Source organism: Bos grunniens, chromosome X (assembly GCF_055505025.1).
Source record: "Bos grunniens cultivar Pamir isolate PY7600 chromosome X, Bosgru_T2T1.0, whole genome shotgun sequence".
NCBI classification, from domain to species: Eukaryota; Metazoa; Chordata; class Mammalia; order Artiodactyla; family Bovidae; genus Bos; species Bos grunniens.
In genome coordinates, this window is record NC_141194.1 from 2,135,678 (window position 1) to 2,152,028 (window position 16,351).

General features: G+C 43.9%; 1 protein-coding gene across 25 annotated transcripts in view; it reads right to left on the reverse strand.

Moving 5' to 3' along the window:
* LOC147339695 (uncharacterized) overlaps window positions 1-16,351 on the reverse strand; it is a 203,712-nt gene that overhangs the window by 137,867 nt on the left and 49,494 nt on the right. For 12 of the 25 annotated variants that reach the window (XR_015158341.1, XR_015158343.1, XR_015158364.1 and 9 more), the window contains one exon: window positions 12,852-12,949. The exons of 3 other annotated variants lie outside the window; for them this stretch is intronic. Coding sequence is in view for 6 of the 22 variants with exons in the window: in XM_086386183.1 (XP_086242309.1) it covers window positions 12,852-12,949 (98 nt within the window). In the remaining 16 variants the exon portion in view is untranslated. Of the gene's footprint in view, window positions 1-2,139; window positions 2,217-11,411; window positions 12,336-12,851; window positions 13,055-16,351 lie in introns of those variants that run through there. 10 more of the 25 variants (XR_015158367.1, XR_015158368.1, XR_015158346.1 and 7 more) reach the window with 4 other exon arrangements.

Sequence of the window (16,351 nt, forward strand, 5' to 3'; positions counted from 1 at the left end):
AGCAGAAGCCTACTGCTGCCTTTAGAATGGATAAACAATAAGGTCCTACTTTACAGCTCAGGGAACTATATACAATATCCTCTGATAAACCATAGTGGAGAAGAATATTAAAACACGAATATGCATATCTGTGTATAACCGAGTCATTTTGCTGTACGGCAGAACTCAACGTAACACTAAAGCAGTCAATTAACTTTAAAAAAAAAAAAGAAAAAGAAATGCCACCCAGGAAAGAGTGAGGCTCACTTGATCCAGTGGCTTTTGTTGAATCCTCTGTAGTACAGTTTATTATTTTTTCTCTCAAGTCTGATTTCCAATGAAAATCCTTAAATGTAGGGAAAGCACCGTGGTCGTCTGGCTCCTCGTCAAGCAGAGACGTTCAACCTAAGTCCTTGATTCTGAACAATTAACTCAGGAGGCCTTCATTAATTTAACTTATGAGTGTTTAACATTTCAGTCTCTAAGTCAACGTAAAAATGCAAATTACATCCTAGAAAATTATCTGGCAATTATGCCAAATCATATAACACACATTAGTATCATTTAACCCGTATATTATGAGTGGAGAATTTGCAGTAGGGGAAAAATATATGCGTTATGGACCCAATCTCTCGTGTCCATGCAAGAATCTCCTGCAGTTGATTTTTCACTGGGTCAGAGAAAACGGCGTTCACTGCAGGATTGAAAGCCTGTCAGTTTAATATATGGGAGACCTTGTCTTCAAAAGCAAAATTTGGGGGAGACTATTTAAGCTTAAACTGTACTTTGTGTGTGTGGAAGTGTCTTAGTGGCTCAGTTGTGTCTGATTGTCTGCGACCCCATGGACTGTAGCCCACCAGGCTCCTGTGTCCAGGGGATTCTACAGGCCAGGATACTGGAGCGGTTTGCCATGCCCTCCTCCAGGGGATCTCCACAATCCAGGGATGGAACCCAGGTCTTCTGCATTGCAGGCAGATTCTTTACCATCTGAGTCACCAGGGAAGCCCCAGATGATAATATGAGAGATTAGCAACAAAGCTTCTTTTATGGAGAAATAATTCAATCAGTTGGACTTCTCAGGCATCCAAGGGGTGAAATCCAGCTGCCAAGGCGGGAGACACAAGAGACGTGGGTTTGATCCCTTTCCAGTCCACCTGAAACTTCAACATTGAGTCAGTGATTCTATCCAGCCATCTCATCCTCTGTTGTCTCCTAATTTTGCCTTCAATCCTTTGCCAAATCAGGGTCTTTTCCAATGAGTCGACTCCTCACATCAGGTGGCCAAAGTATTGCAGATTTAGCATCAGTCCTTCCAATAAACACCCAGGACTGATTTCCTTTAGGATTGACTGGTTTGATCTCCTTATAGGATTGACTGGTTTGATCTCCTTACAGGCCAGGGGCCTCTCAAGAGTCTTCTCCAACACCACAGCTCAAAAGCATCAATTCTCCGGCGCTCAGCCTTCTTTATGGTCCAACTCTCCCATCCGTACATGACTGCTGGAAAAACCAAACCTTTGACTAGAAGGACTTTTGTCGGTTAAGTAATGTCTCTGTTTTTTAATATGCTGTCTAGGTTGGTCATAGCATTTCTTCCAAGGGGCAAACTATCTCTTAATTTCATGGCTGCAGTCACTGTCTGCAGTGATTTTGTAGCCCAAGAAAATAAAGTCAATCATTGTTTCCCCATCTATTTGCCATGAAGTGATGGGACCAGATGCCATGATCTTAATTTTATGAACGCTGAGTTTTAAGCCAGCTTTCTTGTGGTATGTGTGTGTGTTAGTCGCTAAGTCATGTCTGACTCTTTGCGACCCCGTGGACTGTAGCCCACCAGGCTCTTCTGTCCGTGGGATTCTCCAGGCAGGAATACTGGAGTGGGTTGCCATGCCCTCCTCCAGGACATTTTCCCAGCTAAGGGATTGAACTCAGGTCTCCTGCATTGTGGCCAGATTCTTGACCATCTGAGCCACCAAAGATAATAATTCCCTAATATGAGTCTACATATTTTATGTAATTCTGATGCCTCAGAGTAAATGGTAAATATATACGCTTTGTAGGGGGGTTGACAAGCCTCTCTGAGGTCAGAGAATTCAAGATCAGGCGTCTCCTCTACAGAGTAAACACAAAGCTTCAATATGTGGGTTTCCAGCAGGTTACCTGCCTTACTCCTTCTGACTCCACTTCATCATGTTCAAATGCTGCCAGCGGTGGCGGAGTATCTGAAGATCTAAAACCTTCAGGAAGAAAACATATTTCAGACCCTTATTAATGTTCCAAGGTCTGTGTATTTTTCATGCCTGACTCATTTTGAACGTTATGAAATGCAGGTATGAAAGATGGTAGACAAATATATCTTAGGCTATACATCACATTTGGTGGTTCCCGGTGGAAAAACTAGCAGTGTTTCTAGGAAGGTGATGACAGACATCTTTATGAAAGGGAAAGTGTTAGTCGCTCAGTCGTGTCTGACTCTCTGTGACTCCACGGACTGTAGCCCGCCAGGCTCCTCTGTCCATGGGATTCTCCAGGCCAGAATACGGGAGTGGGTTGCCACGCCCTCCTCCAGGGGATCTTCCCCACCGAGGGGCTGCACCCAGATCTCCCACATGGCAGGCAGAATCTTTACCATCTGAGCCACCAGGGAAGCCCAGACATTTTTAAACCTACTTCTAATTATATTATTCTTTGGGTTGGCCTGGATCCATGTGGGCAGACTTTGCCCAAAGGAAATCTGACCCAGAGTTTACGTAAGGAAGCTGTATTTTTTTTTTTTTTACATTTGCTTCACTGGGAATTCTAGAGAAGGAAACCTGTAGATGATTCCTGCTAAAAGAAACACGGAGAAGGCAATGGCACCCCACTCCAGTACTCTTGCCTGGAGAATACTATGGACGGAGGAGGCTGGTGGGCTGCAGTCCATGGGGTCTTTTCGAAGAGTCAGACACGACTGAGCGACTTCCCTTTCGCTTTTCACTTTCATGCATTGGAGAAGGAAATGGCAACCCACTCCAGTGTTCTTGCCTGGAGAATCCGAGGGTTGGCGGAGCCTGTTGGGCTGCGTCTATGGGGCCGCACAGAGTCGGACACGACTGAAGTGACTTAGCAGCAGCAGCAGCAACAAATACACAGATGGCTTTGAGGTGGTCCTTAACCATGTTTATTGGGTTTCAAAGGGGTAGCGACTTACTGAGAAACAGAAATAATGACCATGCTGCAGTACATATGCATTTATTCAGCATAAAAGTCACCTCCTTTATAAATCTATAGGAAAGAACTTCCCTGGTGGTCAAGTGGTTGAGAATCCGCCTGGCCACGCAGGAGGCGGGGGTTTGATTCCTGGTCAGGGAACTAAAATCCTATGTGACCTGGGAAAACGAAGTTAGCATCACAACGAAAGATTAGGCATGACTCACGAAGATGCCAACTGCTGCCACTAAGACTTCTTTACAAAGCCTTCTTTACAAAGACTGCCACAAAGACTTCTTTACAAAACATTTTTCAGAAAAAAATCAACATAGAAATTAGAAACACACATGTATGCAGACATGTCCCTATGACAACCTTCTCCTACCCCCAGCAGACTAGAACTTTCAAAGGGGCAAGGTTTGGTGTTCCATGGAATATTTGCTCAAAAAAGATTTAAAATGGTGAACAGTCACTCTATGACATTTTTAGATACAATATAAAAGTTTATAAAATGTTTAATCGTTTACGATCAGAAAAAAGTTTTATAGGATGAGCTTCAATATCAAAGTGGTTGAAAGTCCGCAAGCAAAGCAAGCTGCAAATGCGAAAAAAAAAAAAAAAAACTCTGCAAACATGACTGTAAATGCAGGAGATGACCGTGTATCATGAAAACAAGAAGGCTGATACTGCAACTTACGGAAACAGAGAGTCATTAACTGGTTTATAAGAAATAGGAAGAACGTTTTAAAATATTCAGAATGAATAAATTGTCTCTATGATTGCAACTTGAAATCAGTTAGTGTCCACATCACATCTATTTTCAGGATGTGATGAATATTGTGTTGTATTTTGATGCATTATAGAACAGTTATTTTTTCTTTTTAATGCTCAATAAAGTTGAAATTACCAGACAATTTGTATAAAGTATATACATCATTGATCAACAACTCTTCCTAACAGTTTTCATGATTGCAATGTGTTGGATTTACAGCAAGGATGAAAATTCAAATGGGGAGTATGACAAATTTAAACTGTCCCACAACTGTGATCAGAAACAGTTACTCAAAATCCAAGTCAAAAGTACCCATGCTCAAGATTGTGCATGCTGGGAGTGACATGGTTCTGTCAAAAGTCACACGGTTAAGAAAGAAAAGAGACCCTGTAAATAGTAACCCATATGTGTTTTACTTAAAATGAAAAATTCACCATAAATGTCTGTATCTTTTTCATGTTGAAAAATAGCTATTTCCTGCTGCTGCTGCTGCTGCTGCTGCTGCATCGCTTCAGTCGTGTCCGACTCTGTGCGACCCCATAGACGGCAGCCCACCAGGCTCCCCCATCCCTGGGATTCTCCAGGCAAGAGCACTGGAGTGGGTTGCCATTTCCTTCTCCAATGCATGAAAGTGAAAAGTGAAAGTGAAGTCGCTCAGTCGTGTCCGACTCTTAGCGACCCCATGGACTGCAGCCCACCAGGCTCCTCCGCCCATGGGATTTGCCAGGCAAGAGTACTGGAGTGGGGTGCCATTGCCTAGTTTATGGTAAAAGTTGTAGCCAAGATAAACACAAAGAGTCAGACCCAGCTGAAGTGACTTAGCAGCAGCAGCAGATTTCCAACACAGCTTTTTACTTCTCCCTTACCCCCACTTAAAAATGAAACAGTTGAAAATGCTGGAGAGGCTATGGAAAAATGGGAACCCTCTCACTCTGTTGGTGGCAATTTAATTGGTTGCAGCCGGAATGGAGAACAGTTTGGAAGCTCCTCAGAAAGCTAAAAGCAGAATTGCCGTACAATCCAGCAATCCCATTCTAGGGTGTATATTGAAGAGAAAAGCATGACTAGAAAATGCACGCCCCTCAGTGTTCATTGCAGCACTATTTAAAATAGCCAAGGTGTGGAAGAAACCTAAGCGTCCAGCGACAAAGGAATGGATCAAGATGTGGTGCATACATACAACGGAATATGACTCGGCCATGAAAAGGGAAGACACGATGCCAGTTGCGGCAACATGGATGGGTCTGGAGATGATCGTACCAAGTGAAGTGAGTCAGAAACAGAAGGACAAAGACTGTACGATATCACTTATACGTGGAACCTAAACTCTGACCACAATGAATGTATGTAGAAAACAGAAATAAAGTCGCAATCAGAGAAGAGATTTGTGGTTGCTAAGGAGGCAGGGGGAAGATGGGGCTAGGAGTTTGGGGTTAGCAGATATAATTATAAACAGGTGCATAAATGATAAACAGGTGGATAAATGATAAACAGGGAGGATAAATTATAAACAGATACGATTATAAACAGGGTGGATAAACAACAAGTTCCTACGGTAGAGGACAGGCAGCTACATTAAACACCCTGGGATAAACCATCATGGAAAATAACACGGAAAATGATATTTCTACAACTGATTCACTGTGCCGTAACACAGAAAACGTGCGCTTAGCTGCTCAGTCACATCCAATGATTTTTGGACCCATGGTCTTCTGTCCATAGGATTCTCCAGGCAAGAACACTGGAGTGGGTTGCCATGCCCTTCTCCAAGGAATTTTCCGGACCCAGCGACTGAACCCAGGTCTCCCGCACTGCACGTGGATACTTTACCATTTGAGCCACCAGGGAAGCCACTGTAAATCAACTATACGGCGAGTGAACAAAAAACATGTTTTTTTTTAAACTTACTAGTTGAACATCATCATAATAAGCAAATCTGTTCAAAGTTATATTTTCAGAAACAAAAAAAATCCTTAGTAACAACAACAAAAAAATGTTGAGGTAGAAAGAAAATATCACTTAACTGACTTTGCTTTCTGTGAAAATAGAGCAACAAAAACTTCCTTATGGTCTGTTGAAGAAGCTGAAGATCCCAAGTTGATAAGGAGCCAGTTCACCATACTGTATACTTGTGCTGAATTATTTAATATTTTGACTTCATTTTATTCAACACATAAACACTATGAATGGAAGACATTGAGAGCTAGCAGTCACAATGGTCCTCTGATTTCAGTAGGAGGATCTTCCAAATATTTCACTGTCACTCGGTAATGAAACATGAACTCTCTGAACTTCTCATTGAAAAGACAAAAAGAAAATACTGAAAGGTTCCCTATTTCCAGATGTTCAAGCTGGTTTTAGAAAAGGCAGAGGAACCAGAGATCAAATTGCCAACATCCGCTGGATCATCAAAAAAGCAAGAGAGTTCCAGAAAAACACCTACTTCTGCTTTATTGACTATGCCAAAGCCTTTGACTGTGTGGATCACAACAAACTATGGAAAATTCTGAAAGAGATGGGAATACCAGACCATCTGACCTGCGTCTTGAGAAACCTATATGCAGGTCAGGAAGCAACAGTTACAACTGGACATGGAACAACAGACTGGTTCCAAATAGGAAAAGGAGTATGTTAAGGCTGTATATTGTTACCCTGTTTATTTAACTTATATGCAGAATACATCATGAGAAACGCTGGGCCGGAGGAAACATAAGCTGGAATTAAGATTGCCGGGAGAAATATCAATAACCTCCGATATGCAGATGACACCACCCTGATGGCAGAAAGTGAAGAGGAACTTAAAGAGCCTCTTGATGAAAGTGAAAGAGGAGAGTGAAAAAGTTGGCTTAAGGCTCAACATTCACAAAACAAAGATCATGGCATCCGGTCCTGTCACTTCATGGCAAATAGATGGAGAAATAGTGGAAACAGTAGCAGACTTTTTTTTTCTGGGCTCCAAAATCACTGCAGATGGTGACTGCAGCCATGAAATTAAAAGACACTTACTCCTTGGAAGGAAATTTATGACCAACCTAGACAGCATATTAAAAAGGAGAGACATTACTTTGTCAAAAAGGCCTGTCTAGTTAAGGCTATGGTTTTTCCAGTGGTCATGTATGGATGTGAAAATTGGACTATAAAGAAAGCTGAGCGCAGAAGAATTGATGCTTTTGAACTGTGGTGTTGCAGAAGACTCTTGAGAATCCCTTGGACTGCAAGGAGATCCAACCAGTCCATCCTAAAGGGGATCAGTCCTGGGTGTTCATTGGAAGGACTGATGCTGAAGCTGAAACTCTAATGCTTTGGCCACCTGATGCAAAGAGCTGACTCACTGGAAAAGACCCTGATGCTGGGAAAGATTGGGAGCAGGAGGAGAAGGGGACGACAGAGGATGAGATGGTTGGATGGCATCACCAACTCGATGGACAAAAGTTTGAGCAAGCTCTGGGAGATGGTGATGGACAGGGAGGCCTGGCGTGCTGCAGTCCATGGGGTCACAAAGAGCTGAACGTGACTTAGTGCCTGGACAAAAGCAACAACAAATACGAAAGGCTTCATTTACGCACCACTGCATTGGTTTCCTTGGTCATTTCGATAACAGTGTGAAAACTCCTTCATCACGTTGCAACCAAAGCAACCTGTTTCTGTTTAAATCTTTTTAAATGTCATCACTCTGATGTATTCTGCCACGTAGTCTGAAGTGGTAGAAACCAACCATACTATGTTTTGTAAGAATGAATGATTCAGCACATTTCTGCTTTTTATTTTCTCAAAGCCTTCTTTCAAAACAGTATATGATCTTGCGGGGGTAAGCAAAAATAAATTGAGGTCCCCTGACGACTGGGGCAAGCTTTCCTTCTTTATAAAGAGGATTATGTTTCACTGTCGGTGGCTTATAACAAAACTCACTTCTTCAAAGCTGCATCTATTTATGTCAAAACGACTGTTCTCATACAAGACAGACTGTGAACATCTGAATAAATGCCGAGAGTTCAGATCAGACTCCTTTAAAGGCAAAGTGGGTTTTCTGCCCCTGTTGTGTGTCAGCATCTCACACAACACAATCTTTGGAGGTCCATCTCTTTTGTAATTAAATCGCGCCCTTAAAACTTCCTAGTCCTAGGCTTCATCTTTATCTAATTTCAGAGCAGTTTTGGCAAAAGCCCACATCTGATCATAAAGAACACTTTAACACAGACTTACTGACTGAGAGAGCAACTTATGGTTCCCAGCGGGGAAGGACGGGGGAAGGGATAGTCGGGGAGTCTGGGGTGGACATGGACACACTGCTGTGTTTAACATGGAGAACCAGCAAGGACCTGCTGGACGGCACAGGGGACTCTGCTCCATGTCATGCGGTAGCCTGGATGGGATGCGAATCTTGGGGTGAAGGGATACGTGTGTATGGATGGCTGAGTCCCTTGGCTGTCCACCTGAAACCATCACAACATTGTTAATTGGCTACACTCCAAGACCAAACAAAAAGTTCAATAAAATAAATGTAAAAACCCATAAAGGATCATGGGAAACATAGAACTCTTTGAATGGCACGGCAAACGTGAAAATTCCTTGAAGAGTTACAACTTGCGTTCTGCACTAATAGTATTAATTATGTTTTCAAGTGCCGTGCTTTCTCTGAGCAGCATTTTCGCCTTGGGTGGTTATCAGCTAAACACTTTACAGGCGATGAACCGTTCTTGAGAATATTCCCAGGTGAGTTTGCTCTGGGGGCCCAGATTCTTATGTTAGGGTCTGATGAAAGCTCTCACAAATTCTTTATCCACAGTGAGTGTCCATCCGTGCGTATGCAGACAGAGGGGCAGAGTCCAGTCCACAGAGGGCATCCTTCTACGTCATTTCACGACATTCTCTCCTGCACTTTTCTCTCTGTGTCTGCCTGAGTGTGGGCTTCCCCGGTGGCTCAGCTGGTAAAGAATCTGCCTGCCATGCGGGAGACCTGGGTTCGATCCCTGGGTTGCCAAGGTCCCCTGGAGAAGGTACAGGCTGCTGCTGCTGCTGCTAAGTCGCTTCAGTCGTGTCCAACTCTGTGCGACCCCATAGATGGCAGCCCACTAGGCTCCCCCGTCCCTGGGATTCTCCAGACAAGAACACTGGAGTGGGTTGCCCTTTCGTTCTCCAATGCATGAAAGTGAAAAGTGAAAGTGAAGTCACTCAGTCGTGTCTGACTCTTAGTGACCCATGGACTGCAGCCTACCAGGCTCCTCTGTCCATGAAATTCTCCAGGCAAGGATATTGGAGTGGGTAGCCAGTTCCTGCTCCAGACTGTCCCTTCTAAAAGGCTCTAAATATGATACTGAAATTGACTTCGTAGGTAGATAATAAATAGAGGACGCATAGATATGTAGAGAGGTAATAGATGGAGAACAGGCAGAAGATAGACACAGATGTTTAGATCATCTAGCGTTTACTTTTGGGCTGACCTGAAGGTCAAGCACCCATTTCTTCAGAAGAAACCAGTCTGTTCCTCTGAACATTGTTATTTCATAAACATCTGAAGCCCTACATTTCTTCCACATCCAGCTGCCTTGCAGCCTCTTCTTAAGAACCTCTCTGGTGCTTCTTAAGTGCTCCTTTTAATTTCACACACACACACGTATCACTCATTCTCTCCACTGACGCGGTAGCAGCAACAGAAGCAGGTGCACAGACAGACGCTTAGTGTTCGCCCCAGACTCCAGAGGGGGCAGCGACATGCAATCCTGGTTTGCTTTCCAGCTCAGAGGACAAAGAGGAAAACGAGCATGTGCCCAAAGCAAGAGGTAGGAGGCATGCCCTTCCCTGGGTGCAGAAACTCCACACCATGTACTGGGAAAGCAGCCTCTCTGGGAGAAAGGAAGTTCGCAAGCAAGCACATCCATCATGTAACAAAGAAGTGCTAAACATACAGAGAGGAATATTACTCAGCCAGCAAAACGAATGAACTGATGCCAAATGCAGGAACATGGATGGACCTAGAGACGATCACACTAGCTGAACTGAGTCAGAAAGAGCAATGCAAATACTGTATGAGACCGCTGATACGTGGAATCTAATACACGGCACAAAGGAGCTGATCTGTGAGACAGAAAACAGACCCGCAGACACAGGGGACAGACTCGTGATTGCCGTGGGGGAGGGACGGGGTGGGAGGCTGGGATTAGTAGAGGCAGACTAGTGTATACACAGGATGACAAATGACAACTTTGCACTGTAAAGTACAGGGAACTATATTCAATATCCTGTAATAAGCCGTCACAGAAGACAATACGAACAATATTATATATATAAACCTGAATCAATTTGCTGTACAGCAGAAAGTCACACAACCTTGTAAATCGACTATACGTCAATTAAGCAACGCTAAAACATGAAACATGGCCTCACCGACTCGATGGGATGTGAGTTTGAGCAAGCTCTGGGAGTTGGTGAAGGACAGGGAAGCCTGGCGTGCTGCAGTCCACGGGGTCACGAAGAATCAGACACGACGGAGTGACTGAACTGGACTGCAATCGTGAAAAGATAGCAAGAACATCCATCGTGGCTAGCCTGCGATGGTGGAGGAGCCATCTCTAGATGGCCATAGAGACTGTGCACCCATTAGTTTTGAAGAGTTTAATGTACAGGGATCTTGAAATAGTTAGACGGCTTCCCCCTTGATTCCAAGTTTTCAAAGAACAGAGAGGAGACCAGAGCTCCTAGGAGAAGCCAGGATTTATGGCTTTCAGAGTAAAGGTCATACTGGCTGAGGACTGACATCCTTGAACAGACCATGCACTCTGCAGTCTGTAGCTAGTGAGCCCCTTGTGGACAGAGGAAAGAAATATGCAAAGAAATATGGCAACAAGGCAGTGATCAGCTTCTGTGTCCCGTTTCTATCAGAATGTAGGTATTTTTCAGTCTTCTTCTGAATGCGTTCCTCTTTCATCACCGGTCTCTTTTTATCCCTTCAATTTTCTGCAGTCTCCCTGTTGCTGCTACACATTTGTATACATTTACATAATTGAGACTACTTGAAATGCTCTGTAGCAAACTTTTTCACTTAAAAATCCCATCACACAACGCTCCTTTAATTGATTTCTTGTTGTTCATCCGCTCAGTCGTGTCCAGCTCTTTGCGACCCCGCGGACTGCAGCACGCCAGGCTTCCCTGTCCTTCACCATCTCCCCGAGTTTGCTCAAATTTGTGTCTGTTGAGATTTATGACTGGACACTGACATTATGTGGAGCAGGTCTGCATTCAAAATGCTGTGAACCTTCTATAGTAAAGAACACTTGGCTCTTAGGCACATTTCTAAGGATAAGTTCCTAAGTGTGGAATAAGAGAATTTTATGAAAGTAGCCATTTGTGCATGCCTTCATTATCATGAATTTCTCTCAAAAATATTGGTGATAGCAACACATATTACATTCACAGTGATAGTCTTTTGGTTTACTTTTTTGTTTGCAAATATAGCAACTGACATTATCAATGGTTACACTTAAACATTTATTTTTTTTAAAGCATCCGCGATGGACTCTCAGGTTCATCAGACAGAAGGAGACAGCATTTGATACATATATGAACACTGTGCAACACCACTATATTTCTGAACCAGTAGCTGTACAAAACAAAATTATTTTCACCATGTTGACAAACTTAAAACTAACAGGCACCTGAAGGTAGACGGAAGCTGCCGACGTTATTAATTAATGTCAAGTTTGACCTTAAGTCCTCAGTCTCAGGGTGATCAACGTGAAATTCGGGGACCCTGACAACCTCCCCACCTTGGGTGTGAATTTCTATGCAACAGTTCTTCTGGTTTGAAACTGTGTCTCCAACTTAATTTCTTATAAAGGGTCAAACTGGTGTTTGTTTCGTATCTTTTGGGCTGTGTAAAAATTTCATGTTTTATTTACAGTGAAGACACAATACCATGTTTATATATTTTTTCTCCTTGTACCAGTGACCTGTCTCCAGTGAACCATGCTGAGCCACAGTCATTTTGCTAAACATCACCCCCGCTCCACGCAATCCAATTTAATCCCAGAGATAAATCCCTGCACCAGTGCAAAAGTCGGCAATGTATCATTGCACACATTTCTTTTACATACAGACATAAACCATACAGTGCTGAATATTCATTGGACGGACTGATGCTGAAGTTCCAATATTTAAGCTACTTGATGTAAAGAACTGACTTCCAGGAAAAGACCCTGAGGATGGGAAAGATCGAAGGCAGGAGAAGAAGGGAGCAACAGAGGATGAGATGGTTGGATGGCATCACCGACTCGACGGACACGAGTTTGAGCAACTCAGGGAGCTGGTGATGGACAGGGAGGCCTGGCATGCTGCAGTCCCTGGGGGTCTCAAAGAGTCTGACACGACTCAACAACAGCATCATCAGGACACGTCTGATCTAGTGGAGAGATGAGTGGTGTACCATTAACTGTCTGGAGCAGAGATTCTTAACAGGTGCAACTTTGGTCCCAGAGCATGGAGTACATTTAGCAACATAGGGGTGCAGTTTAGGTTATCCCAACTGAGGATGCTCCTGGTGTCAGCGGGGAAAGAGGTCAGAGATGCTGCTAAATATACCCAATCATGTGCAACCCCCCAACAGAGCATAGGATTATCCAGCATCAAATACCACCACTGTTAAAGCCCACAAATCCTGCTTTAGCACTAAAGCAAAAACAAGACGTGCAAAACACGCTTATAAATACCATATGTCTGTGAGCGTATAAAGAGGTGCAAAGGTCTGGGGGATTTCGAAAGACAGACAGGGTGAATACATAGACAGGAAAGCTAACTGTAGCTGGATCTTCCTACTTTTGGGTCCTCAAATGAGCAGTCTGAGTTTCATAAAAAGACGAGCATTGAAGGTAAAGAAAACCAGATTCAGGAGTCCTGGGGTTCAATGGACCGGGCTTACCTTTGCGGGAGTGCGTGGCCAGTGGTGCACGGTAGCGGATGGACACCAACTTCCTGGCAGAGTCGATAAGTGGACGGAACCTTGTGATCAACGCGAAGCTACGGACGTTAAGAGGGCGTTGCGTGAGCCCCCGGAAAACAAACAGCCACCGGCAGGCAGACAATGAACCTCGGTCATATTCCAGCTTTTCCCTAGGCAAACTGCTATTTGTAAGGGCAGGACTGGAGTTAGCACGCTGTCTTAGGGGCTCAGTAAGAACCTAGAGGGGACGGGTGGGGAGGGAGATGGGAGGGAGGCTCAAGACGGAAGGGAGGTCTACGGCTGATTCATGTTGATATTTGGCAGAAAACCACAGAATCTATAAAGCCACAGAATCTATAAAGCAATTATCCTTTAATTAAACAAAATTCGTAAAATCAGATTAAAAAACAAAACAAAACTGTTTTAGAATGAATTAAACCTGAACTAGAGGCAGCGAGGGCTTCATTGGTAGTTCAGCTGGTAAAGAATCACAGAGGCAGTGAAATCTTTCAAATGGTGCCACTTATCCAAGGCAGGGCACACAGTCCGCCCCAGTGGACTAATGGCTAAGACTGTGTGCTCTCAGTGGAAAGGGGCCCCGGGTTCGATCCCGCGTCAGAGAACCATGACCCCATATGCCCCAAATAAGACCCAGCTCAGCCAAATAAATATTTTCCTGAAAAAACAAGAGTGCAGTCCAGTGGTTAGACGGCAAAGAAGCGGGTTTTCATGCTTCACTTTTCCGTAACGACATGGGTAGAATATCTCTTTTGCACAAGCATGGTTGAATCTATGTAGATTTCCTTCCTTCACCTTGCGTACACGTTTCGAAATCCTGGTATGTATGATTGCTATGGGCTCAGTGGTAAAGAATCTGCCTGCAGTGCAAGGAATCCAGGTTTGATCCCTGAGCTTGGAAGATCCCTTGGAGATAGGAATGGGCAACCACTGCAGTAATTGTGCCTGGAGAATCCCGTGGACAGAGGAGCCTGGTGGAGTACAGTCCACAAAGAATTGGACACGACTGAGAGACTAATATTGACACTTGTTTTTTCTTCCAGTATAAAACTGAGCTGCTGAGTGGGTACATGCACACACACACAACACACAAACACACACACAACACACACACAACACACAAACACACACCACACAAACACACAACCACACACAACACACAAACACACACAACACACAAACACACACCACACAAACACACAACCACACACAACACATAAACACACACAACACACAAACACACACAACACACACACACAACACACAAACACACACCACACAAACACACACAACACACAAACACACACAACACAGAAACACAAACACACACAACACACAACACACAAACACACACAACACACAAACACACACAACACAGAAACACAAACAACACACACAACACACAAACACACACACCACACACACACCACACACACACCACACAAACACACACAACACACAACACACAAACACACACACAACACACACACAACACACAAACACACATCACACAAACACACAACCACACACAACACACACACACAACACACACACAACACACAAACACACACAACACAAACACACACAACACACAAACACACACAACAGACAAACACACACAACACACACAACACAGAAACACAAACAACACACACAACACACACACACAACACACAAACACACACAACACACAAACACAACACACACCACACAAACACACACCACACAAACGCACAAACACACACAACACACAAACACACAAACACACACAACACACAAACAACACACAAACACACACAACACACAAACACAACACACACCACACACAACACAAACACACACAACACACACACAACACACACAACACACAACACACAACACACACAACACACACAACACACAAACACACACAAACACACATAACACACACACAACAACACACACACACAACACACACACACACAAGAAAGTTATACCAAAACAATGCTCTTCCCATCAACTACACACATTTGAAAGACAGACCAATGTCATATGATATCATTTATATGTGGAAACTGAAAAAATATATACAAATAAACTTATTTACAAAACAGAAGCAGACTCAGAGACATAGAAAATAAACGTATGGTTACCAAAGAGGGGTGCTTGGGACAGATTAGGAGTTTCAGATTGAGACATACAGACAGCTACAAGGTAACCAACAAGGACCCTGCATAAGCACTGGAATTACATTCAATAACCTATAAAGGTATAGGATATTAAACAAAGAATATGTATATTTTGCTTTTGTCTAGTCACTTCAGTTGTGTCCAACTCTTTGTGACTCCATGGACTGTAGCCCACCAGGCTCCTCTGTCCATGAGATTCTCCAGGTAGGAATACCGGAGTGGGTTGCCATTTCCTTCTCCAGGGCATCTTCACAACCCCCCAAGGATGAGATCTGAGTCTCCTGCATTGCAGGCAGATTCTTGACCATCTGAGCCACCAGGGAAGCCCCAAGGACTGCTATTACCATCTATGAGATCATCTCATTTTCTGCCCCAAATGGGCTGCAAGGACGCATTCCTTTCAAAGCCAACATTTCAAAGACAATAAACCCTGTTAAGTCTTTGTCATGGACACAGCCTACGCTCAGCAGACATAGATGCTCAGTTGCTTGGAAAAGGTCGGATCCAAAAAAATTAACCAAAACCCTACCTGTCTCCTTCTCAAATCTCAGGTTGTCAGCACAAGACACTCTCTCCTAGTTTCATGTGTAGATTTACATGCAAAACCCGGAATATATTTTGCTTAATGAGCTGATACGGTTAAGTGATCCTGAGCCTAATGTTTTCAATACCGCAGTGAAGAGCTTCATAAAGTTACGCGTTAACGTTGTCTCCTACACATGCCTGCTTATTAAGCCCTGTTCCCTAGCCTCCAATGGGTCCTAACGTGACTCTTTACACAAGAAAACAGAGGCCCTTGCTTAGGAAGGAACACAGGGCCTGCTGCTCCTTGTGACTTTCAATTCTCTACCACTGATGCTAAGTAATAAGACATACTATATCCAGAACACCTAACAGGCCTTTCTGTCGCTGTATTTGCAAAAAAGAACTTGCTTTCTTGCTCAGTCGCTAGGTCGTCTCCGACTCTTGGCGACCCTATGGGCTGCAGCGCGCCAGGCTTCCCTGTCTCTCACTATCATCCCAGAGTTTGCTCAAATCAAGCCCAGTGAGTCTCTGCTGCTGCTGCTAAATCGCTTTAGTCGTGTCCGACTCTGTGCGACCCCATAGACGGCAGCCCATCAGGCTCCCCCGTCCCTGGGATTCTCCAGGCAAGAACACTGGAGTGGGTTGCCATTTCCTTCTCCAATGCATGAAAGTGAAAAGTGAAAGGGAAGTCGCTCAGTCGTGTCCGACTCTTAGAGACCCCATGGACTGCAGCCCACCAGATTTTCATAATTTTATAGGATGCTGTGT